The 26543-nt window shown below is 33.0% G+C and overlaps 1 protein-coding gene across 2 annotated transcripts; it reads right to left on the bottom strand.

Annotated features, from left to right (window-relative positions):
- Nucleotides 1-9: 9 nt before the first annotated feature.
- RNPC3 (RNA binding region (RNP1, RRM) containing 3) lies at nucleotides 10-26543 on the bottom strand. 2 transcript variants are annotated; one of them, XM_045546652.1, is made up of 15 exons: nucleotides 26013-26543; nucleotides 24527-24574; nucleotides 20051-20169; nucleotides 19046-19129; nucleotides 18528-18639; nucleotides 17743-17811; nucleotides 16498-16637; nucleotides 13124-13249; nucleotides 10539-10690; nucleotides 7987-8148; nucleotides 6788-6882; nucleotides 6069-6127; nucleotides 3856-3988; nucleotides 3149-3220; nucleotides 10-212 (listed from the first exon to the last, which is right to left on the bottom strand). In XM_045546652.1, exons 1-14 carry the CDS (start codon nucleotides 26202-26204, stop codon nucleotides 3161-3163), a joined length of 1551 nt encoding a protein of 516 aa, XP_045402608.1. In that variant the 5' UTR covers nucleotides 26205-26543; the 3' UTR covers nucleotides 10-212; nucleotides 3149-3160. The 2 variants fall into 2 exon arrangements, with proteins under 2 accessions (XP_045402608.1, XP_045402607.1); XM_045546651.1 differs by having other exon boundaries at nucleotides 10-1744; nucleotides 26013-26458.

The following is a 26543-nucleotide window of genomic DNA, read 5'->3' as shown; positions in this document are numbered from 1 at the left end:
ATGCTACGATACTGGAAGAAAATAGTTTATTATATTTGAGGAAGGTCATTAAAATACAGGCAATATAGTTCCAATAAACTGATTTAAATGCATATAGACTGCATTTTTAAATACACTTTCAAAGCTGTGACGCACAGTTCCATAGTCCAGGTGGTCAAATTCTTCCCCTCAAAGTTGGAAAGCACTTGAAAGACATGGAATTCAAAAGGAACCTAAAACACCATAGAAGTCCATTAAAATAATCATAATTATAAAACAGCTTATTTAAAAATAACTAAAACATTGATATTAGGAAAATTAGTGAATCATGTCAGTACAACAAAATTAAATTACCTAAATGAACTTATACAGAAACTTATTCATAACATTAAAAAAATGTTAACTATACCTATAGAAAAATAACAATTGCAATTTCAATATCTATATAGTCTTTTGTACTTTTACGGTGATAATGATAATTTACAAAATTTTGAGTTATTTTAATAGTATTAATAATTTTCACCAAAGAAATGTAGAGGCTCCAACCCTTTATTTTCCTACTTATAAAAGGTAGGATGGGTAGGTTGGTACGAGGTGTCTAACCATTTTACTCAAAAAAAGTAGTATGTAAACTAGTCAATCCTTAGAAATTACTAAGGAAATTTGGATACTTTTTCAAATCAGATCCTTAGATATCATTCCCAGAGATTTTGATATATTAGTTCCAGGATAGAATCTAGGAATCTTTATGCATAAAAACTCTTCCTTGGTGGTTCTCAACCTTGCCTGCACATTACAATCACACTGAGAGGTTTGAAAAATTCCAGCATCCATGCTGTACTCCAAACCAATTAAATCAAAACTATGAGGGAGAGAACCAGGCATCAGTATATTCTTTAAGATTTTTTTTTTTTTTTAAAGCAGTATGTTTTTAAAAGTTTCCAGATTATTCCAACGTGCAGCCAAGATTTAGAACCACTATTCTGGGTCAGTCTGGTCATCCACCAGTCTGGAGATCACTGTTCTTATGATCTACCAGGATTGTTTTTCTTTTCACTTAATGTGCTACCCCGAGTCAACTTATATCTTCTCCCCTGTTATTCTTTTCTTATTCTTCTTTGTTTATTTGTTTAGAAAAAGAAAAGGAAAGAACAAAGATACTTATACTTGCTATCTACGCCAAAAGAGAGTTCAGTAATAAGATCTCAGATGTGAGGTCTGCTATTCTCATTTAGAATTTACATAGAAATCTAGCTATTTTAATTTTCACTATATGGACTTTTTAAAAGAAAAAAATTCCCTTCCCCAATCAAATTTAACAACACATCATATAGAACACCTAAACCAGATGTACCATAAAACAGAAAGCCTATATTACTGAATTAGGTTTAAGAAATACACAAATAGAAGAAACAAGACCACATTCTGAGTTAAAGCAAATGCACACATTCTTCAAGTAAGTTGACCTGATTCACTAACTTTCTCGAGAAAAATTATATAACCTAAAGGACAGTATAAAAATTTCAACAACAAATCTAAAAAGCACATAAAAGATTTGTTCAACCTACACAAATAAATTTAGAAATATTTCATCTGAATAAAGTATAAAAAAGTATAGTTTAATCTGAATCAATAGGTGGGAGAGGGACAAACATTTCTAGGAAAAAAAAAACAAAAAACAAAAAACGCTGCCCCAAAAAGGATACGACAAGAAAGGATACACTTTGCATGACAGTATTACAGCAGTATTTACGCAGGAATGCTTCTAAAGAAGAACAGCAGAATGCAGTTTAAATTTCTTCTTATTTTTCAGCATTAGATTTATAAATAAATGATGTTTTAAAATACAAACTGAAATTATTTAATTTTTCCTCTAAGGTATTTATAAGACTTCTGACTACCCAAGTATAAATATAACAAAATTCAAATATTCAAGCACCTCACAGAGGGACTAAAAATTAAGCAAAATTTTCTCTTATTTAATCATATCATTTTTCTTCAGATAAGCACCAGTAATTTTGACCAATTTACTTCATGTTCTTCCAGTTTACAAAAGGAGAAAGATTTAAAGTAAAAAACAGAATATATTTCCACTCAAACAAACTTAAAAGTAACACAAACTTTGAAATATTAAGTCTTTAATTCTACAATTTTCAATCATTAAATTATATAAGTATATATGAAAATTACTTGTTTCAAAGACAAAAGATTTAACTCCACCAACATTTTCATAAAGTGTGCTAGTAATTAATTTTATATATTAAGCACTATTAAATTTTAAGTTAGAAAATTTAGCTTTAAATGTTTACCTCGTGAGTTTTCTTTCTTTTTTTTTTTTTGAGACAGTGTCTCACTCTGTTGGCCGCCCCCCCCCCCACCCAGCAGCTGGGACCACAGGCATGCGCCACCATGCCCTGCTAATTTTTTCTATATATATTTTTAGTTGTCCAGATAATTTATTTCTATTTTCAGTAGAGACGGGGTCTCGCTCAGGCTGGTCTCGAACTCCTGACCTCGAGCGATCCACCCGCCTCAGCCTCCCAGAGGGCTAGGATTACAGGTGTGAGCCACCGTGCCCGGCCTTTACCTCACCTCGTGAGTTTTCAAAGTGTGGTCCCTATACCAGATAGATGCCTTACCATTACCTGGGAAGTCATTAGTTATGCAAATTCTCAAGTGTCACCACAGATGACCAACTTGTCCTGGCTGGCAAGTTTCCCATTTCAGCACTGAAAGTCCAGCCTCTTGGGAAACTCCTCAGTCAGGGGAAAAATGGAATTGTGGTCACTCTACGTCCCCACCTCAGACATACTGAATGAGCAATTCTTGGAGGGAAGGGAGAAGAAGCCTAGCAATCTGTTTTATCAGATCTCCAAGTGATTGTAATACATGTTAAAGTTTAAGAACCACTGCTTTATTCTAGGCAGAAAAAGTAAATAAAGAGTAATGGACACGCTCCCTTTATAAAATTCATTCTCCAAACTTAATTTTTACATATAAATGGGCTTTACTCTGCAATTATAATTTTGAAATTTGATGGAAATTAACTACATAGATATTTCCTTAAAAAATCTTAAAAGATACCCGAATTACTAATCTATCAAGATTTTATCCTTCAATTTTATCTCAAGAAATAGTAGTCTTTTTATTATGTTTTATGCACACTTACCTTTATTAATTTTTAATACTTTCTTTTTCCATCTTTAGAATCTTGTTTTGGTCTAGCAGATCGAGCAAATTGCTAATATTTTAAAATTAAGGTTTCCTTCATGAACATGATGTTAATTTATCTAAATAATTAGCAAAAACTTTGTAATGCAGGGTAGGAGTAAAGTCTGATTGCCTCCTGCCTATGTCCATGACTTTGAAGAGAAATAAAAAATTAATCTTTTCTTTACAGTCATTATTTTTTTTACACCTGGACCTTGCTTCTTTACTTCCATTACTGATTTCTAGTTTGCAAACTGCATTAACTACTAAAAGCAAGATGGTTAATCAATGATACATTCTGGTTATGTAGAAATGTGAATTACACCTTTAAATAATAAAACTACAATAAGTTCTTTATTTAATGACTCCAAATGTATTTCTGTATACTCTAGTCTCTTAGGCTTAGCATGAGTATATACTTTGAGTTGCATAAAAGTTTAAACATGGCTGAAATTTAACCACCTCATGCTGCTGAAGTTCTTTCATTTTCCAATAAAAATCTAAATTACCTTTCATCTGACTCAGCTAAGGCATGTTTAACTATAAATGAATATCTTAAGCTAAAATTCCAGTGTTGAAATTTCTAAAGGATAACAAAAATTAGTGTCAGTTATATCCTTCTCCTAAAAATTATATAGTTTTGAAACAGACTGATTTAAAGGATACAACCACCATGGGTTTTCCAAAGAGAACATATCCATTAGCTTCCTTTAAGGCTTTTGCTGCTGCTTTTTCATTTGGAAGTCCAATGAAAGCTTGTCCCTTCATGCGACCTTCTTTCATCAAGCGTATATCAAACCTAGAAGTCAAGGAAGAAAGAGTAGTTTTGATTCAAAGAATGTCAATTTTGATGAAGAAAATGAAAATGTGAAATTTTGCTATTTCAAATTAAAAATGACTACACTCTCTGATTAGCATATTACTTCTTCAGTTTTTCTAAAATTATATTTTGTATTCTATTCTAAAATTGATTCTACAAATAGGTAAATATGAGTTTGATGATGTACTTATATATCTATTTTTTAACTATCATAAATGTATTTATGTGATTTAAAATTATGTTACAAGTAACTATAAAAGCAAACTTAAGTTTTTATTTCATTTCTCTATTTTTTAAAAGTATTTTGCAGTCATTTCAGTACTGTCTGCTCAAGTGACAAAAAACAAATTATACAACCAAAAATAGAAGGGCTAACAGGAGCCAACTGTAAACAATTATAGAATTCATTATATTATTATAAGCAATCATAGAATTTCAGAGAAGGAAGGAACCTGCTTATCTAGTCAAAATCATCATTTTAGAGGTGATGCCTAGAGAGACTGAGGGACTCTTCAGAGCAGATAGCTAAAGTCTAAAGTCAGAGACAGAAACAAAAACCTAATATAGTTTTCTGTTTCACAGTGTATTCATTTTTCAAAATTTTTGAGAGAAAATTATATTCAAAAACTACTTAGAAAAATCAGATTGTAATTTACAACTGAAATAGTACCTACTATTTAGTCTATGGGACCAGCAAAAGAATATAAAACATAAAAAAGTATCAATTAAAAAATGTACTAAAATGTTTCTTAAAAAATCACATGACTAGTCTCCTGGGAAATAACTTATTTTGATGTCTACAGCTTTCTCTATTCTCTATATAGAATTACTTTTTGCCCTTGAATTCTAATTACAGGCACTACTGGAAATTGAAAGAATGTACATATCTACACATACACACACACACATGTATTTATACATACATATGCACATACAACTATTTTTCCTTGTTTTATAATCATGACTCAAAGATGCCAACAACAACCCAGTATTTTGCATGGCCAGAAAAAAAAAAAAAAAGACTTTTGGTATCCTGATAAGAAAAGAGATCTGCCACTAATGAGTGTAAATAGAGAATTTTAAGACCTGGTTCTACTTGTGCATACTTACATAAAAAGATATAGAGGCCAAATGAGATTTTAAAAGTACTGGCTTCACTTGATAGTTAAAACAAAATTAACTAGTTACAGTCACTTCTCTATTTTACCTCCATTCAAAAGTCTCTTACCTTATCTTTTCTATTTCTTCCTACTTTTAATTTATATGACAAGGAGTCCTTCTTATTTTGGAATTAACATATATGGAATTTTAAAGAATGAAATTCTAACTCCAAACATTAGCTTTTATGTCATTTACAAATCACGTCCCTCCTTTTTGCTTTCACAAAATTGGGAGCCTGGCATAATGCAGTTCAATTAAAAGATGAGAATTTACTGCCACCGTAAGAATTTTAAAAATTTTGCCTCGCTGCTATATATTCCTGGATAAATCATTAAAACAATGGTTTTTAAAGTAGAGTCTCTGGAGCAGCAGCTTCTGCACCATCCAAAAACTTTTTAAAAACAGAAATTTGTGGTCCTTACCCATGAAACCTAGAAAACCAGACTCTCTGCGGATGGGCCTAGAAAACTGTTTTACTAAGCTCTTGAGTTAATGTTTAAAGTTTGAGATGTTAAAGTCAGAACCACAGCTCTTGAGGGAGAATTGGGACAAAGAAATTATCACAAAGTCTGTTTCTGTGAAGAGTTTTATCTGAACACAGCCATGAATATTCGTTTAGATATTATTTATGGATACTTTCACACTACAACTACAAAACTGAGTAGCTGCAGACACAGTATGGTCTGCAATAAAATAAAAATATTAAATTTTTACTATCTGCCCATTTACAGAAAAGTTTGTCAACCTCTGTTCTAGACATCCAAAAGGTTCATTGTGCAACAGAATAGATCAACTTCTTCGTATAATTTTTATCTCTGAAAGCAAAATGTTGGATTAAAAAAGATAAATTCCTAACAGATAAAAACAAACATAATTTGAGATTATCACTGTCACTTACATGATCCGTTGTGTTTCTGATGAAAAGTCAACATATCTTCCAAAAATAAATTTAAGGTCCTAGAATGGCAACATGAAAAAGACAAATAAGCCAGGAAATACATGTAAAATAAATAAATAAATAAATGAGGTCACATTTGGAATAAAGTAGGCTTTTTAATACAGTATGACTGGTGGCCTTACAAAAAAGGGAAATTTGAACATAGACATGCATACAGGGAGAACACTATATGAATGAAGATGAAGGCAGAAATTGGGGTGATGCTGCCACTACATGCCAAGAAGGCCAAACACTGGTCGCGAATCAGCAGAAGCTGTGGGAGAAGAGAAGCACCGAACACAGACTTCCCCCATAGCCCTCAAAAGGAACCAATCCTGCCACCCTGGATTTCAGAGTTAGCCCCCAGAACTGAGACAATGTATCTGTTGTTTAAGTTACTCACTTTGTGATAATTTGTTATGGCAGCCCTAAGAAATTAATTCCTATCTCAAACTCTTAGTGTTTACTGCCAGAGAAAACAAGCTATAAAAATATTATTACTTTAATAAACAATTAACCTGAAAATATTAAACAATTTGGCACACCCTGAAGAGTAAAAAATACTCTTAAAGGTGGTTTCACACAGACTTTTAAAAACACTAACATATCAACTATAAAACTTTCAAATTATTTTCATTTACATAATGGAAAACAAAATCAACTTATAAACTGCAACTTACCTTTTCTTGGACATGTTTAGCTAAATTCTTTACATAAATTCTACAGTTCGGTTCACCAGGTTCATAACTTCTGAACACTGAAAGTGTTTCCATTTCTTATTTAAAAATAAAACAAGGATAAAAATTAAAATGTTTTCACCAATTTAAAAAAAAAAACCTGTAACATTCAAAAATTACTGTTGCATAGACAAAATAAGCCTTATGAAAATGTTAAAACCACAGGACTTAGTAACAATATTACAAATGGGTATAAAAATACTCATTAAAAATCTGAATTGATTATATATAAAAAATTTAACTTTTGTTCTAAAACTTTCAGGCACCTAATATAACTGAAATTTGTCCAGTAAAATATCTACTATTAATGGCCCTTTAAGATGAGTTGCTTTATTAAAAAGACTAAAAAGCATACCTGTTATCAATCGCTTGTATATTTATTGTGCTTAAAGTGAATTTCTAAAACCACCAGCCACCTCTATATTCAAATGCAAGAATGAAGTACTCAAATACAATAATCAGGTATTTCAGACAAATTGTGGCCTGCAAACCCCTCTATAGCTCCTCCTATTTAATGTCAGTAATCTGCTCTTGACAACTAGATGTTGTATACAATTGCTATTGGAATTTTATTGGAAATAAAATATAGTAAAATAAAAACATAGCTGGAAGTCTATTTCCTATTGTTATAGGGAATATTTTGTGTAATATACCAATCTAAAACCTCTAAATATTTTCTTAAAATATACTAAAACAGTAAAAATCCTTTAGAAGTAAAAAACTATATTATTTTATATAAAATCCTGAAACAGATGTTTAATCACGAACTTTTTTGTTTTTTACACACTTTGCATCTATCTCAGACACCGTATTTGTGATAGTCTATCAACTGTTTCTGGAATACGTAACTCCAGACTTATGGTATATATAAATTTGTCTTAAAAGCCATATAAATGTTATAGAAATGAAAAAACTTTTCCCAAACAAATATAGACTGGAAAAATTGCATGGAAAGGAGTATTCTACCCTATGAAGTATGAGTATTAAAAAACAAAAAAGGAGATTACAAACATTAACTGGAGAGATGTTTTGAAGTATGTGCCTTAAATAAAGATAAATGATACGATATAAATTTATTTTGTTTCTGTAGAGTGAAAGAAATGTAAAATGGAATATGTGCTTTGTTTATTTCATGACATTACCTTCTCTAGAAATTCTGCCCTTTTCCAACTCTCTTCTAGAAATGCATTCTGATGGCATTTCATCAGAGTCTTCTTTAATCTCCTCTGTGACGTTCAAGTTAGGTTTGGGGAAGATTTTTCCAAATCCCATATTGGGTGCATCAACTTCAGTAGCAGGCAAATCTAAGTTCAACATTAACATTAGTCATTAAAAATCTCTCACTTCAAAATAGCTTTTGAGGTTTTATCCCTTCATTTTTAATTTAATAAGACATTTTTTGGCACTAAAATGCTTTGGTGTTTCTCAATGTTTTAGAACTGGCATAGGCAAATTTTTCTATAAAGGTTCAAATAGTAAGTATTTTAGGTTTCATAAGCCATATGGTTTCTGTTATGACTATTCAGCTCTGCCACTGTAGCAGGAAAACAGCCAAAGACAATAGCTAAATACCCAAATGGTTGCTGTGTGATGCTGCTTACAGGGCCTGAAATGTGAAAGAAAATTAATTCACTTTCAACACATTTAGTTTGAGGCACCAGAGGGGCATCTGATGAAAATGTTCAGTGGGTAGATAGTGTGCATGCTTTCAGGGTCAGTAACAGGTATTTTGTTTAACCTACCCACTCTGAAGTATTAATAACCGTGTGAACAAAAAGAAATTTTCAATTAAATAAATAAATTACATAATTAACAAAGGCATTGTGTTACTGAGATGTGTTCTCCCAAGATTATTTATACGTTTATGAAGACTAAATAGTGCTACATCAGAATATGTGAAACAACCTTCAACCTTCTCAATGATGATTAAAAAATTAAGATCAGCACATTACACTGGAATAAACACCATAAAATAAGACATTTCCATTAGGGAATACCAAAAAAAAAAAAAAAAAAATCTATTAACAACTCCCTCGAAAGCCAGTCTTTCTCTTGATCCTGTAAGTAGTGAAGAAAAACAAGTATTTAAACACTTAAGAAATTACTCATTCAATTAAGAAAATTCAAAACCACTGCAAATTTTTTTTTTAGATAGCAACACTGAATTTCATTCATAAAATATGAATTTTAGCATCAGCAAGAATTAAACTAGCTTGGAAAAAAGAGTTTGGAAGGATAGGCTTAAGCATTCACTACAAACATTCTAGTTATACCACCTAAAAAACAAAAACAAAAAAAGCTCTAAAGAGTCTGTGAAAATGATGCAAAGAATATGTTACATTTCGGATTATAAAAGTCTCTTTATAACGTAAAAGAAAAACAAAAGGTTGTATAAACAGAACTCCTGGGGCCCGAAGGCATCAAAACCAGAAAAATGTTTAAACTGCTTCCACTGGTACTTCAATATTGCTTCGACACTGATGCATAACGGGATGACTGTCCTCATCTCATCAAGTTATAAATCTTTGAGTAAATTAAGTTTAAAAATAAAAATTTGTGTCAAGGGCTGACTAGCCATGATATAAAAACTAAGAAAAATAAAAACATAAATATTGAAACAAGAAAGGAGCTATCTGAAAAGGCAATGTATTCTAACTGTCAGATACAGGAATTAAAACTAGTTACAGTTTTTCATTTACTACATTTGCAATACTTACTAGAATTCTATCCTATATTTATACAAGTACTCAAAGATTAATGTTCAAAAATGTACATTCCAGTATTTTCTGTAATAGTAAACAACCTCAACTTCTATAAACAGGGTACAAGTAAATAAAGATTGATATAACTATACTATGGATTATTATGAAGCCATAAAAAAACAAAGTATTTGCTTTTATGCTTTTATGTTCTAACATAGTAAGCTACCCCCACTAGACTGTAAACTCCAAAAGAGATGAGACCATGCCTAACTTGTCCATAGAGCCACTATAAAACTAACTTCCAATAAGTGAATGATAAATAAGAGAAAAATGTGTTTATACATGTACAGGATAAGGTCTGGAAGGATATACATAGACACATCCATATACACACACCAAATTACTAATAGTATTTACTTCTGTGTAGTGGGACAAAGGAGAGTGGGGTTTGAATTTTAACTTTGTGAAAAGTTTACTTTATATGTTTCTGTTTTGATTACTTTTCTAAAAATGTGTATTATTTCTGAAATTTCAAAGATTTAAAGAACAAAAGAACACTAAAACAACATAATATCAAATTAATGGCTAAAACAAGCAAAAAAATCAATACATTATTTTTAAATTTAAGAATAGTATCTTTGGCAAAGAATCTTCCATGTCTTTTGAATAAAAAAATATTTACATGAAATATACAACTCAAAAAAGAGTCGCACTGCAAGACACTATTCTATTTTTAGTGTAAACACCAACAGAAACCACTAAATTTCACTCTAGAGATTACTAGCAAAAGGTAACAGTGAAAATCTTGCCACTTAGCATCAATTTTAACTATATAAAAAAACTGAAAATGGATATTAATCCATCATATTTAGGAAGACCTAACTGCATATTTTAAAAGTTGACAATTACTAAAACACAAAAACGTTATATAAAAACTTAACTCTAACACAAAAAACTAATTTCAGCATATGAAAGAACAAGAATATCCTTACCATAATTTTTTTCCTCACAATTCTGTTCCTTTTTTAAATCTTTCTTAAATGCAGCTGGCATGTCAGTAGATATATGGAATTCAATTCTTTTATTACCTACAGGTTGTGCTTGGTCAAATACATCCGAAGGTAACAGCACTGGATGTAAGTTGCTATTTAAAAACAATCATGATGTTAGTTTGTAATTGCAAATAAAATGCAGAGTAAAATATTATTTCAAATTTACTTTAAATTTAATGAGCTAACACTGAAAAACAATTCACTATACTATAGATACCACACAAAGTGACTTAGATTTAATACTTCAACAAAGCCTAACAAATGCTCAAATATAAGTATTATTAAATTCCTACTTTAAATACGATTAAAAATACTGAGGTTAAGGGATATTAATAATTTGCATGAAGTCACTACATAAATGACAGAGAAAGGACCTATTAATGATGTTAGTTTGTAATTGCAAATAAAATGCAGAGTAAAATATTATTTCAAATTTACTTTAAATTTAATGAGCTAACACTGAAAAACAATTCACTATACTATAGATACCACACAAAGTGACTTAGATTTAATACTTCAACAAAGCCTAACAAATGCTCAAATATAAGTATTATTAAATTCCTACTTTAAATACGATTAAAAATACTGAGGTTAAGGGATATTAATAATTTGCATGAAGTCACTACATAAATGACAGAGAAAGGACCTATTAATCCTAAACCTCAGGATATTTATAAATATATGAAAACAGCTCATTCTATGTTTAATACAAACATTTTTAACGTACTATATTTTATACACTATATAATAGTGTTATGATAACTAATAAAGTAGCCGCCAGCCACATATGGCCAATGAGCAATTAAAATGTTGCTGTCCACATTAAAATATGGTATAAGTATAAAACACACACAAGATATTAATGACATTGTATGAAAAAATAAAGTAAAATCTCAATAACTTTTTATATTGATTAGACGCTGAAATAATATTTTGGATATAATGAGTTAAATAAGTTATATTATCAACATTAATTTCATCTGTTTCTTTTCACTGTTTCAATGTGACTATTAAAAAATTTAACGTGACTCACATTATTTATTTCTATTATTCAGCACTGCTAGAGATTACAGAAAAGAAGGGCAATACACTTGAAATGAAACATACTTATAACAAATATTTCACTGGCAGCTTCTGGACTACAACAAAACACCCAAAATACAGTGGAAAGTTAATTTATATCTAATAACATTCTTGGATAACTATGGCCCTCACACTCATCCCAAATCTTCTTATCCCTATGAAGTTTATTATAAGATAGCACAGTTCAAAAGGAATTCTTAATTTTTTAAATATCAGTGGCATTCCAATGGCTTCCTCAATAAATCAAAGTCCCTAATGTAAAATTTAAGGCAAATTTCTCCACATTTTAGCTTTCCCTGTCATCATTTTTATCCCTATTCAACAAATTTTCTTACCTCTGGAAATTTCCCTTTTACTTTTCCATTTACCAAGATATCCTTTCCCTGTCTAAGTTTTGCCTCTCATCCTTCAAGGACCAGCTCAAATGTCTCTTCTCTTTTAAAACCTTTTCAGATTTCTCAACTGGCTATGACCTTTCTTTTCTCACAACCATTCAGTTCATAGATTATATCTTTTTCTTATGTCATGTATTATAATTGTTAATGCAGTAATTATCCGTGCATATCATTTATTGCCTGTAAGACTATTAACTCACTGTTTGAAAAGACAGCATTAGAAGCATTCTTCAAATCACACACAAATTATTCACACAGAACCTTACCACGCATTCAACAAATATTTAATGGCACTCTGGTGGGTCCTGTGTGTCAAGTTAAGATATATGAATTTTTATTTGGTGGGTACTTTTAATTTGAAAAATGTTTGATATTAGGTAACAGAGTTAGGAGGAACTAAATAATTTTACATAAACATATTGGTGATTCCATTATCAAAACTGAATGCAGGAGGAGAAAAAAGCAAGAGATAGTGAAAGGAAAGTAAATGAGTTTTATTTTAGACACTATCTTAAGTGCCTATAAGACATTTTGAGTCTGCAGATAAGAAGCTGGAAATAAAGACTTTAGGTCTCAGGACAGAGATTAAATCTAGAGAAAGATTTAGTATTTATTAGCTGCAACAAGTGAAATCATGAAAATGATGAGATTAACAAGAAATATAAATTTATGAACAGAAGACAACCATGGATAGAATCATGTGGAATGCAAAAAAAAGATGAGAGTGTAAGGGGGAAAGGAGAGGAAGAGAGAGAGACAGAAAGAAATGAAGGAAGTAAAAACAGAAGAGAAGCAGTAAGTTGGAGACAAAAAACAGAGTGGTACAGTAAAAATAATAAAATTCTGAGACCTAGGGTAGTTGACAGTATCAAATGCTGGTCAACTGTGAGAGAATTATGAAAACTTGTAAATTTGGCAACTAGGAAGCCAATGGTGAACCAAGCAGACCAACAGGAAACAAAAGGCAGATTAAGTAATGATGTGAGTTAATCACGTAAGCAAATTACATATGAACAACCCTCATTTCATAATTCTAAATAAAATTACCTGTGTGAAGCAGATGAAGGTGTATTCAACATATCCTTTATCTTTTGCTTTTTTCTCACATGGCGTTGCTTTACTGTTTTTGGTCTTTTGGGCTGAAGATTTGCTAGTTCCATTAGTTTGTTCATTCTACATTGAGGAGACGGATGATAAACAAGATTTCCTTATTTAAAAGCAAAGCTATTTACCACTGTTTCTGTTAAACTTAAATATGAATTTTGGCATATAAATTGACAGATAAAACAATTTGCTAGTCTTACTTGGAATATGGAATAAGTATAAATTCTAAGCCATCAAGTAAGAGACAATCTATTTGACAGAAGTTCAAATTCTAAATTGCCTTGCTCAACTTTCATATTACTTTAAAGGAATTAAGATTTACTGAATTACAACCTATCAATTTAAAAAAATGTTTCATTATAAACATTATTAATTATCCAAATGAAATGGCTAGACTTCGTGCCAAACAGCTGAACAAGATAAAATACAATCTATGTGACTTTATTGTTCTTTGCTTGACTGACATTTAAAAAACCTTACCAACACAGTAAAATTATTTTAATCCATACTCTAATTATTAAACAGAGCCTGGACTGAAGCATTCCCTTTAAAAGCATTTTGTGCATAATTGTTACAAATCAATTACATAAATAAGGTAACTTAAATTACATGACGATAAAGTTTTCAAATACTATATACTACACTCCAAAGGAACTTACAAATGCCAATCAGTGACAATAGACATCTTGTACATAGCTTTTCTCCACTAAGAGTACGAATATTTAATATTAAGGATAAATCTTGTCTAGGCATTTTAGTATCTTTGAGAGCAGGAATTCAAAAACCACTAGTTACTCACCCAAAGTATACCAACGCTTTACAATAATGCCAGGCATATATTAGATAATCAATAAATATTTGCTGAATAAAGCAATAGTACAGGTTGAGTATCACTTATCTGAAATGTTTGGGACTCAAAGTGTTTTGGACTTCAGATTTTTTTGGATTTTGGAATATTTGCATATACAAAATGACATGATATACAGTATATATATTTTGACTGAATCCAAATTTTACAGAACAAACCTTTTCTAATAAAGGGGATTGTTCTTTGAAGTTTGGATTCAGTTGACGGGCCACATTTGGGGATCGAGAGGGCCACATGTGGCCTTGAGACAGCAGGTTCCCCACCCCTGCATGGAACCCCAGTCTCAACATGAAATTCATTTATGTCTCACATACGCCTTATACACACAGCCTGAAGGTAATTTTATACAGTATTTTTAATAATTTTGTACATGAAATAAAGTTTGTGTAAACTGAATCAGCAGAAAGCAAAGGTGTTACTACCCCAGTCATGCATGCTGTGTCATACTAGTGCTCAAAAAGTTTTGGATTCTGAAGCATTTTGGATTTCAAATTTTTGGATTAGAGATGCTCAACCTGTATCATTTGGGTTTTTTTTTTTTTTTGGTTTTTATTAGGCTTGCTACATTTCCAAAAGATAATAGAGAAGCATGAAACCAGAGATTGGTACATGTAAAGGCTATGGTCTCTCTCCTGACTCAAGATGAATTATTGGCAGAATTTCACACTATATGCCTAAATGGAAACCTAAATAAACAAAACAAAAACAAACAAAAAAAGGTTTGGCCAGTCTACACATAGCATTTCTAATTACTACCATTATTTTAATAAAGAAAGTAAAGTTCACAGAGGTTAAGTAATTAACCCAGTGCAACACTTTATTCTTTATTTAACAACAAGTTAAAGTTACCATCTATCAGGAACTGCCAATTTCCCTAAATGTCTCTGTTTAAGAGATACTCTTCGATAGTCAAATTACTGCTGATTATTTGTATATGTTGCCCAGAATCTGTGAGTGCTGACTCACGTCAACTCCTCGTTCTTTACCTGACTTCTATGCACAGTTACCTAAGATTTCCATCATTTGCCTGTAACACTCTTGTACACTAGAGGTTGGCAAACTATAGCCCAAGGAACAAACCCAGCTGGCTGCCTGTTTTTGTAAATAAAGTTTTGCTATAACAAGGCTACATCCACTCATTTAGGTATTGTCCATGGCTTTCCTACTACAAATGCATAACTGAGTAGCTGCAACAGGGACCATCTGGATCACAAAGTCAAAAATATTTACTCCTTGGGCCTATAAAAAAACTGGGAATTCCTGTCTTAAGCGAGGTTGTGCCTTATATACCTGAACATTATTAACAACTTACCACTTTTTGCAAGAACCTTTAAAAAACTATGTATAGATTGTCAAGAAAGAATAACCAATAAAAGAATAATTCATCTGCAGTAATTACTAGGAACAGTTTTGTATAAAACCTACAGAATTGCTCTAGAAATTATTCTGTGGTGAACAGAGTCCAGGGGAATAAGGTGTCAAAACACAAAACATGAATACAATTGATGCTCATTATTTACAGTAGTTATGATCTATAAGATCACTGCAAACATTAAATTAGTGAATACTGAATCATTGCCGCTAGGGAAATTCAGAGTTAGGTTTCTGGAAGCCTCTCCTTACAATATTTCATCATCTGATCAATACACTACCTGGTTTTACAAGTGTTTATGTTTGAAGACACCTTACAAGATATACACTGTTGATTCATTAACATTGATCTCACAGTCAACACCACCACAACTCTGGCCTGAAAGAAGCTTATTTAACACATGCATTTTTTTTTAATAACAGTATTCTCTGAATATGTATTTTCTTAATAAGGCACATCATATCCATCTTGAGCTTAGAAACACAAGATAGCACTTCAACGCTATTCTTGAGGGCCATTTTAAATAGCACAATCATCAACAAAAGGCTCAAAATTGTGAAAAAGATGATGCCAAAATAGACTGTGAAAAGGATACTTGTTTCTAGTACAAGAGCTGAAAAAAAGAAGGCAGGGGCAGAGGGTCACTTTATTTGACCTCATCTGGAAACTTGTGTGTCAAGTGACTTAGATTTTTTACCACGCTACACATGTCCATGGTCTATGTCCATGAAAGACTATATCAGCACTGCAAGTATTGATTTGGGGGTTAAAAATAAATTTTAGCAAGTAGGCAAATATGAAATCCACAAATACTGAGGCTCGACTATATAATACTATAATCATTAATCTGAAAAATTATGCATAATTCAAAAATTTTCCCATAGGTTTTAATATCTATTCTTAGGGTTCAATCTGTAGCTACTATATATGTGTAAGAGGTTGGGGAGCTGAGGATAGATAAATTCTAATGACTGCAAATTATGAAGAATTATATGCAAAATTTATGAAAAACAAGAGTCTCTTTCCCACATTCAATGTTTCTTAGAATCTAAACAAATATTATTTCACATTACAAACCTCTGTCGGTCCTCATCGTCACTGCTTTCATATTCTGATTCTTTACTAGATAACTCCTCATCCTCATCTGGCAAAGGAGGTTCCTCAGGTGGCTTAGATGTGGGTGGAAGAGGTGCATGCAATAGCATATAGTCTTCATACTAATAAAAGAAAAAAACAAATATGCGATAGCAATCTATGACATTTATGGAGTAGACAAGCCAATTCCACTTGAATATCTGGTTCTCATTTCTATATCATAATATTCTTTTACATATTCTACACATATTCACGGAACACTGCCTGTGGCAGATCACTAGCTGATCATAAAACTTGTTTCTTCTTCCTTGGCACTCAGCTGGACTAAATTTCCAAACATCCTCTGCAGTTACATTTCAGCAAGTAACTGAGTTTTAGCCAGTGGAATGAGAGCACAAAAAAACTCCCACATATAATTCTGTTCCTCCCAGCAGACTGTTAATGCCCTCATCATCCTAAGAAGGTACATGGTGAAAACAACTCGGGGTTTTTGAGTGGCTCAGTAAAGCAGAATATCCCTCTCCCCTGCTTTTGGAATACACTTGATATGACCAAGAAATAATTTTTATTGTATTAAATGACAAAGAATTTAAGTTTTGTTCAACAGTAGCCAGCATAACCTTAATTAATACCCCTGCAATATACCAAGCACTGAGTAGGTGTTAAAATTACGAAGAAAAATTATGAAGCTAATAGCAATTACATTAGAAAAGCAATCAAACCCAAAACGAATTCTCTATTTATATGTCAACACTCAAAGTAAATTTGCACTGCTATTATATACTAAGAGTATTCTAGCAAAATAACTAAAATTACTCAAGAGCAGGCAGAGTCAAGTTACTGATAGATTTCCACAATAAATCCTAATAAAAATATTGACAATCCTTTTTGTCTTTTGCAAATGAAGCTCTACTTGCAACAAAATCAGAACAGAATTTTTGGATAATTTAGTTAAATGTAATTATCTTATAGGATGGCACAATGTTCTAAATTAAAGAACTGAACAACACTAGAAGATATAATGGCCTCTATTACCAAAAACATTTCTTTTATATTCTGGCCTTCCCCACTTTCAGTTCTCAGCTTTTTTATTATCACATTACTTTATATTTGTTCCTTGTTTTCAGTTCAGATCAGAGGTTGCTACCACACTTGCATAATTTAGCCTCAATAATCCCACTCAGGAAGAGACATTTTGACCCTTGAAAGTTCTAAGAGGTTTCTTACCATGGGAGGTCGTGCAGTGATTGGTCCAAAAGGTGTGGGCAAATTCATTTTATTCATAAGATGAAGCACCTTAAAGTGTTAAAAAAGAAAAAAAACACCTAAAATCATTTGTTATAAAATTATTCAATTCACATCTTATATTTTATGTACTAATATCTTTGTAATAACACTATTGATTAATTTATTATAAAAGAAGTCCCATCTCTTGCCTTCATAACTGCAGGACAAGGTAAAATGGGCACTCAGATTAACGTTATTTAAGTGTGTCATTTTTACAAATACAATTATTCCCATTACTAAAAATGTTATGTTCTTACAATATAAAACCTATTGAAATGTTTTTATATGTTTTCCCCTGATTATTATGAAATTATGAAACATGGAGAAGTATAATAAAGAAAAGAAACATCATCTATATTTTGTACTTCAAAGCAGCATCTTATTACTGGCAATATTTTTAAGCACTTGCTGAGGGGTCCGCCTTTTCCTTTAAGAATCTCTATGTTGAAGGTGTATTCTAAAGTAATAGAGAATTACCAGAGATAACATTTCCCAAATTAGCTTCTATTTAATAGTACCTATTTATGCTAGAGTTTACAAAAGCCCGTACTTAAAATTAGTAATATTTCATTACCTTTACAATACTGTATTATCATTGCCTGTCTGGAATTAGTCTGATGACTAGTAACATAAACAAGTAAATAAGTATGAGAATCAGCATGGAAAATAAAGGATCATGCTATACAAATAAGTACTTTGAGGAAAATAACCTTCATTCTACTTACCTGAACATAAAACTTAGGCACACTTGCCAAAGCATTTACTATGTTTGCTAGGATTGTGCTGGAAGGTGGTGGGTACATATACTTGAGGCATGAATTAAGAGGAAAAGTCAGCCTAAAATATAAAAAAGAATTTTAAATGCTTATCACGTTTTAATAATTTCATATCAATATTCATTTTAGGTATCCTGGTAAGATACAAAATTGCTCAAACAATATAGTACTATTATTTTTACCTTGTTCCTAAAAGATTCAAATAAGTACGTTTAAAAAGAAACTTGTATTCTGATTGTATTAAAAAAAATGAAGTACTGCATTTCTTATCAGAGCTTATAGCCTTAAATATTTTAGTAGATGGTTTCTTTGAACTGAATTCAATGACAAACTCATAACTGAAAAGGTTTATTCAACATATTAAAACTATACAGGACATTAAAATATCTTTATTTTAAAAATGATCTTATTTGCAATATATATACACATAAAAGAAAAAGAACAAAAAATAAACAAAAAAAGCCAACCCATGGTTTGGTGCAATTCCATTTTCTATTGTTAAACAGCCAACTTCTTTCTTTTCTTTATCCTCTTCAACAGGGTCATCAGACCTAACATATACAGAATCAAAGTTGACCTTATCTTCAGAAAGAGTGCAAAATTGCATACTTTTTAAACATGGCATTATAAAAACAGTTGCATTAAAATAAATTTCCAAGTATTTCTCAAGCAAACACCAACAAAAAGAAATGGAACTAGAATTAACCTTTACTGAGTACCTTCTATATTATTATTATATCGGGCACTTCACATTTTTATTTACTCTTCTCTGAAAGCCTACGAAGATGGCATAATAATTTTCATTGACCAAAAAGAGAACCGAAGTTTACATGGTATTAAATAGTGGTACTCAAATTTTTTTATTGTGTACCATAACCACTTGGAGAGTTTATTAAAACTTTTAGGCTTTTAGAGCCTTCCTCCACCCTACCACAACCTCCCCCCTCCTAACATACTCAAGTTTCTGATTCAGTAAGGCCCAGATTCAGTTAAGGTCCAAGATTTTGTATTTCAATCAAGTTCTCAGATGATGCAGCTGGTCTAGGGGCCACACTTTGAGAACCACTAGAGTAAAGCAAATTTGTGAAGGTATAACTACAGAGTCACAGCTGGGAATCAAATATCAGTCTTTGATTTCAAAAGCCATGCCCATTCATGACATTGTTGCTATTTCTAATACAAAGACTTCATACTACTTACCATCCCTCCATTTATAGTTGAAGTTGAATTCATTTCTGCCCACTCCCTTCCCAGTTTACATTATTAATCTCTAATATTAAATCAACACTGTGGTTCCTAATGCATAACCAGGAGCAAAAATAAAGGTCTTGTTTTACTGTACTAGATTTAATAGAGAAATGTGTCATTACTGTTTCAAATTATTTACTTGCTAGTCTAAAAACAATCCAATAACTGTACAATTGATTTAAAAGCCACTTTAAAAATGTTAGGGAAACCGAATATCTACATACCTTTTCTTTTTTTCAGAGCCTAATGTGGGACATGGAGAATGTACTCGATCTTGCTCTTTTGCAAATTCAACAACTAAAGTATGACCTAAAAGTTTCAGCTGATGGAGTCTTGTTAATGCCTGAAGTTAGAAGAATAAAAATTTCATAATTGTGTCAAAAATGATTTGTTAGAGACTATTTACAAAAATAATTTATTCATACTTTTTTTGTTAATGTTGTAATCATTACTTTAGCTATTTCTTACTTATTTTTAAACTCAGGCTACCAAGGCTTTATTACTTTATAAAAGAACTGCTTCCTATAACTTAGCAAAACAGAAATCTGGCTAAATCCAACTCTGTCAACTCTGCTTATACCCAGGCGACCAAAAATGGCTAGATAACAATCATTAACAAATCTGCCTCACCTCACTTTAAATTTATTAATATAAGCACAACCACTAATGTCAGGGTGGCCCTTAATGATGCCACACAATTACATACTAAAATTTTAGCCCATTTTTTCTACTAATATCTCAAAATATTTTTTACTTTCTCCTTGTTCCTTAACCTCACAATATTCCTCGTTCATTCTTTTAGCCTAGTATCTCATTTCCTACTTTCAGACAAATGAAGTGACATAGTAAGATGAGAATTTCGGATTCCCACCATAAATCCCCACTTACCAGCTTACGCATCCATATTCTATGTTCCATCTGTTACCATGTATTAACTCTCCCTGTGTTTATCTAAATCCAGCTGCTTGACTTGTATACTAAATCCCATCCATTCTTTTCAAGGGTCTTTCTTTAGCTACTCTCTGGAAATGTATGGGGGGGTGCTCTTACCTACATTGTTAATTTTCTGTCCTCTATTGGATTATCCACATGAGTATGAAAACACACTCCTATTTCTCCTATCCTAATTTTCTTTTTATTACTCACACTAAAATGCCTAAAAAGTTATCTAAACCTTATATCTATAATTCCTTTGCTCCCATTCAGTCGCAGACCTATTCCAACCAGTTTTACGCTTTAATCAATCCACTGACATTGCCTGTCACAGCCAACAGCAGATTTGGTATTGCCAAGCTAATGGTCAACTCTTAGTCTTCACTTTACTGCATTTAAGATAGTTGATCACTCCCTTGATATGTCATTCACGTGGCTTCAAGACACCCTACTTTCTTATAGCTTTCTTCCTAGCTCACTGGTATCTATTCTTCAATCTCTTTGGCTTGTGTCTTCTCACACTCTTAATGTTGGAATGCTCCAGAGCTCTAGTCTTGGTCTTCCTCTATATCTAAATGCATTTTCTTGGTGATCTACTCTAGCATCCTAAGTTTAAATATCACCTCTATGCTGATGATTCACCAATTTATAACTTCAGCCCAGACTTCTGTCCTGAAGTCCAGGAACACATATCCAAATAATGGCTGGCTCCCCTCAGGTGTGTAACAAACATTTCAAAGTCAACACTGATTCAGTTTCAGAAACTGAATCACTGAACTCTCTCCCATCCCCAATGTGCTTCACCTGGAGCCTTCTCCATTTCAGTTGACGATAATTCCATTCCTTTAGTTATTCAGGAAAAAAATCTTATAATCACCCATAATGCTTCTTTCCCACATTTCATATGCAAGCCATTAAGAAATTCTGTTTGCGTCTATCTCCAAAATATATCCAGAATCTAACTACTGCTTACTACCTCCATTTCTATCACTGTGTTTCATGCAATCATCATCTCTGGGCTGAATTATCACAATAATATTTTCACAGATTTCCCTGTTTCTACCTTTCTCCTTCAGTCTATTCTCAACCCAACCGCCAAAGTGATTCTTTTAAATATAAGTCAGATCATGTCACTCCTTTGCTCTAGTGGCTTTCCATTTTACTCAGAGTAATCTAATGCCCTTACTACTAACATACTCTATATACTATGGATATTACTTCTCTGACTTCAAACTCAATGATCTCTCTGCCCACTTTTTGTCTGTTCCAGTCAGGGGTTTCCTTGAACAATATGACAGCATAGTCACACCCCAAAGCCTCTATTCCAGCTGTTCCTCTAACCAGAAAGCACTTCTCTCAGATATTCCCTTAGTTAACTCCCCTCATCTCCTTCAAACTGTTGCTCAAATATGACCTTAACCACTCTAAATGTAACCTGATCCCTCCCCACTCAGCACCCCTGATTTACTGCTCTACTTCTTCTTTTTTTTCCACAGCATTTACCATCTTCTAAAATATTAAACAATTAAGTTTGTTATTTATGGTCTGTCTTCCTTTTTGAGAATGTGAGTTCCAATGAGGTTATCTTTGTTTTGTTCATATATACCCTAAGACCTAAATCAGCATTTAGCACGTAGTAGGCATTTAATATTTTTTGAATACATGGAAATATATGCCTTAACTGGGACCACAATTTTATTCTACCATCTTTATGTATCCTTATTTGACTCCTATGTCATCAAACAAAGCAAGTTTTAAAATGTTTCAATAATTTTCAAGACCCTAAATGAACTCTAGACTTCTTCATTATCACTGAACCCTTAATTACCTGAAATAGAGATCATTTAACCTGAATTGCTTCAACTTTCTTACTCTCAAAACGAGTATCACACATTTTCTTATTTTCAAGGGTTCATGGCTTCTCATTTTTAATGTTAACTAATACCCTTGCCTCTCTCAGCTACCTACTTTGTTCTTAAACATTTTTCCTTTTGTGTTTTTAATCTATCAGTTACCAATAAGGTCAAGTACACTCTAGTCTATCACTGCCATTAATCTCTTACCTCTTCCTTTCACTACAAACATCAAAGATAATGACTGGCTCCATGTCCTTTCCTCCAAGTTAATCCTGACCCTAAAATAATGTTTTCATTACCATTTTTTATTTATAATTTTTTGTACAATGTTTAAAAAAAGGTCTTTTTTCCTGAAAAAAAATTCCCTATAATTATAAAAATACACATAATGAGAAAGTCTTCTATAATCCCACTCTTAGAGAAAGATATTTTTTTTAACAATTTGGTGTATAGTTCTGCCATTTTGTGTGTGTGTGTGTGTGTGTGTGTGTGTGTGTGTATACTAACATGTAGACATACTATTAGTTTTCAAAAAAATCTGAGGTTACTTTATACCTAATGCTTCACAATTTTATTCATATACTCTATCTGGCTTATCATTCCCCATTAATATAAGACATACCCTTTGACATCATCCTCAATTACAAGCCAGTATACGGATATACTAAAATTTAAGGTATCCCTTTTCCTTATTGATAAGAATTTAGGTCATTTCTATTGTTTCATGGTAAAAAGTCCTTAACTAATAGACTGTGTTCATTCTTCAGTTTGTATCACCACAGGATCTCATCTTCTTAAAACTCTCTTCTCTTTGCATCCATGATAATTTCTTTTCTAGTTCTCCTACTTTAACTACTCTCTCCTAGTCTTCTCTCCTGGTTCATCGTATCTATTCACATGGTTGGAGAGACTTTCCTTTCTTGACCTTGCCTCAGCTCTAAACTAATATTTTTAAATATTTACTAAATATTTACATAGAAGCAGCCCAATAATTCCTCAAAGTTAAAAGATGACATTTGAATTCATTACATACCTCTGTAAACATCCTCTTACTCTGGCTCCTCAAGTCAGCTAATGTGACACCCCAATAACTCAGTCCAAATATCTTGAACTATTCTCTCTCTCCCAATCCCTACATCATAAAAATCTATAAACTCAACCTCTACCAAGCATATATTTACTTTCTCCTTTGCCTTTTTGTTGCTTTCTTCATATGCTTATTCTTGCTTTCGTCATTGTGTAACAGCTTTCCATTTGATCTCCTACCTCTAGTATGTCTCCACATTCAATCCGTGATATAAACTCTACCAGGTAGAGTTTACAGGCTTGATGATATCATGAGCTAGCTCAAAAGTATCAAGTGCCCACTTATTAAACCAAATTCAATACGTCTCTCCCATCCAAATTTAGACTCAATCTATTTTGCAAGGCCTATTTAAGTCTCAACCCTTAATTCCTGCCCCACTTACAAATTTCCATGTCCCACAGCTTTACGTAGTGTTCTCTAAACCTGGAAGGCCCATCTCCCCCTGTATTCTTCTCAAAATCCAACTAATCGTTAGAGGTCTACCTGAAAGGTTATCTCATGATCTCTAGAATTTTATATATATATAAAATTGTAAAAAGTTACAGAGATAGTTACAAATCTATCACTTAGAATTTGTTATTTTAATTATAGATGCAGTTAATTTTAATTTGCTTTATAGTTAACCTACTATTCTTACATCCCAATGCCTAAACACTAGGCAAGATCTGCCAACTGACAAATCAAATGTAGCCTTGTTAGGCAAATGCTTGTAATACAAATCCTTTTGCTTTTAAAAAGTACAGTTTAACTTGCCTCCCATTTTTGGCCCAAGATCACATAATAGAATATTATTGATAACTTCAATAGCAAAGAAAAAGTCATACCTTTATAGCTGCTTTTTCATTAGGAAAAGTAGCAAAAGCTGTATGTTTCTGAAAAACAATTAAGGTGTTAAGGTACAAATTACTTCCAATATAATTTCAGTTTTTCATAACAAAGTTTCACATTTTATCCATAGAGTGATTTGACACATTCATAAAATCATAGGGAAGGTTGGAAAATTGAGACCATTTCACTGATTATTAACTTCAGTGCAGTGGCTTTCAATACTTTTGGGGTCAGACTTCTGAAATGAAAGCTATGCAAACTTTTTCATACAAAGGTTTATACATACATAACACATTTTATATCTACAAATAGTTCAACAGACCAGAAGTTTAAAAATCTCTACTACACATAGAAAATCATGCTTAACCATCTCAAAATATATAATATCTCCCATTTATGACACACCTAAAGATCTTACACTTTCCTTTATACATCCCAATGCAAACTTTAAAAACGTTTACCAACAGAGAAATCCTTCCTCAAGGTGTATGTTTCCTCTGTGCTTTATCTTTGTAATGAGGTTCAACAAGTCTAAACCATCAGAAAAATAAGTCAAAAGCAAATGAATCATTATGCTAAGGAACAGCTCTTGTCCATGCTTACTGTAAGTTGTTTGAGTAACAGATCACACATTCTATTTTGTCTTACCTCATCCAAGATGACCTAATTAACTGCACTTAATGTAAACCAGATAGAATCTTTTATTTGTATTTGTTGGTAAACATGACACTTAAACTGATCAAAACTGGCCTTCTAACCCTGTGACTCTCAACTCCGGCTGTGCATTAACATTAAAATCACTTGGGAAGACTTTAAAAGCACTTAAGTCTCCCAGAAACTTTAACAGCACCATTACTATTTCAATGACGAAAAACCCATCTAAAACACCTTTAGGTATAAAGCAAAATAAAGCACTTGTGTAACTTCCTGCGCGGGAACTTCTAACAGTCTTAAAATACTGTTCCTTAAACGATGCCGTGGGGAATTTTTTATGAGGAGCCTCTTTATCAAAAATCTAGTAGCAATCTTGTATCGAGGTTCCTTAAATGCCTGTTGCAGTTTAAACTCTATTTCGGTGAATGACTTAACACTGGCTTGTAAATGAGCCAGTATTAAAAAAAAAAAAATCCCTTGTTGCGTATTTGCAAGAGTACTCTAAGCATAAAAGAAATACCCGCTATAAATAGAGACGCCTTGAGAGGTTCTCGGGACGGGCCCGAAAAGGGGCTATAACTCAGCCATGTTCCATTCTGCTTTGTCGTCGTCACTTGCCCGTTCCCGCAGCGGCGTGACTAACCCAGACTCGAGCCAGTTCCAACCCCACTTCGCACGCAAGATATTTTGATACAACGGAGGAAAGAGGGGGACGCTCCCGCCACGCCAGCGCGTCGTCCCCCCGTTTCTGTCGTCCCCCTTCCGTCCGCGCGCTCCCGGGTCACCGTCCGCGCCCTCCCCGGGGGGCTCAGGGTGGCGCGGCCTTACCAGGCGCCCCTTGTCCGACAGGACGCGCACCGACTGCGCCCCGAAGTACTTCAGCAAGTCCTCCTTCTCCTCGGCGGTCAGCTCGGCCGGCAGGTGCCTCACCAGAAGGGTTCGGTCACCCCGAGGCGACGAGAGCGAAGTGGCGCTCGGGCATCCCCTCGATAACGGCAGCGGCTGCTCGGGGGCTGCCATCGTCCTCGGACAAACAGCCACGGAGAGACCGAGCGAGGAAGCCGCCGTCAGCCCGCGGCATCACCAGGAGCTACGAGGAAGACTTTTCCGCCTCGCGCAAAGGATTCTGGAAACAAGGAAAGACCGCGATATAGTCAGCTTCTCGCGAGAACTGGGCCGCAGGTCCGCGGCGCCTGGTCAGGGGACTCCTCGGGATGAAGGGCGCGTGCTACAGTGACGGGAAAAAGCGAAGTGATTTAAATCCCACGTAGCTGCTGATTTCAGTATTAAAAGCAAAAACTGGCCCAGAGACGCGCCACGATTAACAAAAATTGTTAAAGGAGGAAAGAGGAACCTCAG

Source organism: Lemur catta, chromosome 3, assembly GCF_020740605.2.
Source record: "Lemur catta isolate mLemCat1 chromosome 3, mLemCat1.pri, whole genome shotgun sequence".
Lineage (NCBI taxonomy): Eukaryota > Metazoa > Chordata > Mammalia > Primates > Lemuridae > Lemur > Lemur catta.
Note: the sequence above shows the minus strand (reverse complement) of the source record. Positions and strands in the feature narration are given on the sequence as shown.

Coding starts and splice junctions, on each gene's coding strand:
- RNPC3 (XM_045546652.1), bottom strand. CDS start 26,204: ATGGCAGCCCCCGAGCAGCCGCTGCCGTTATCGAGGGGATGCCCGAGC. Junction 16,638..17,742: donor TCACTGCACGACCTCCCATG/GTAAGAAACCTC, acceptor TTCTTTTATTAG/TATGAAGACTATATGCTATT. Junction 3,221..3,855: donor TTGGAAAACCCATGGTGGTT/GTATCCTTTAAA, acceptor TTAAAATATTAG/CAATTTGCTCGATCTGCTAG.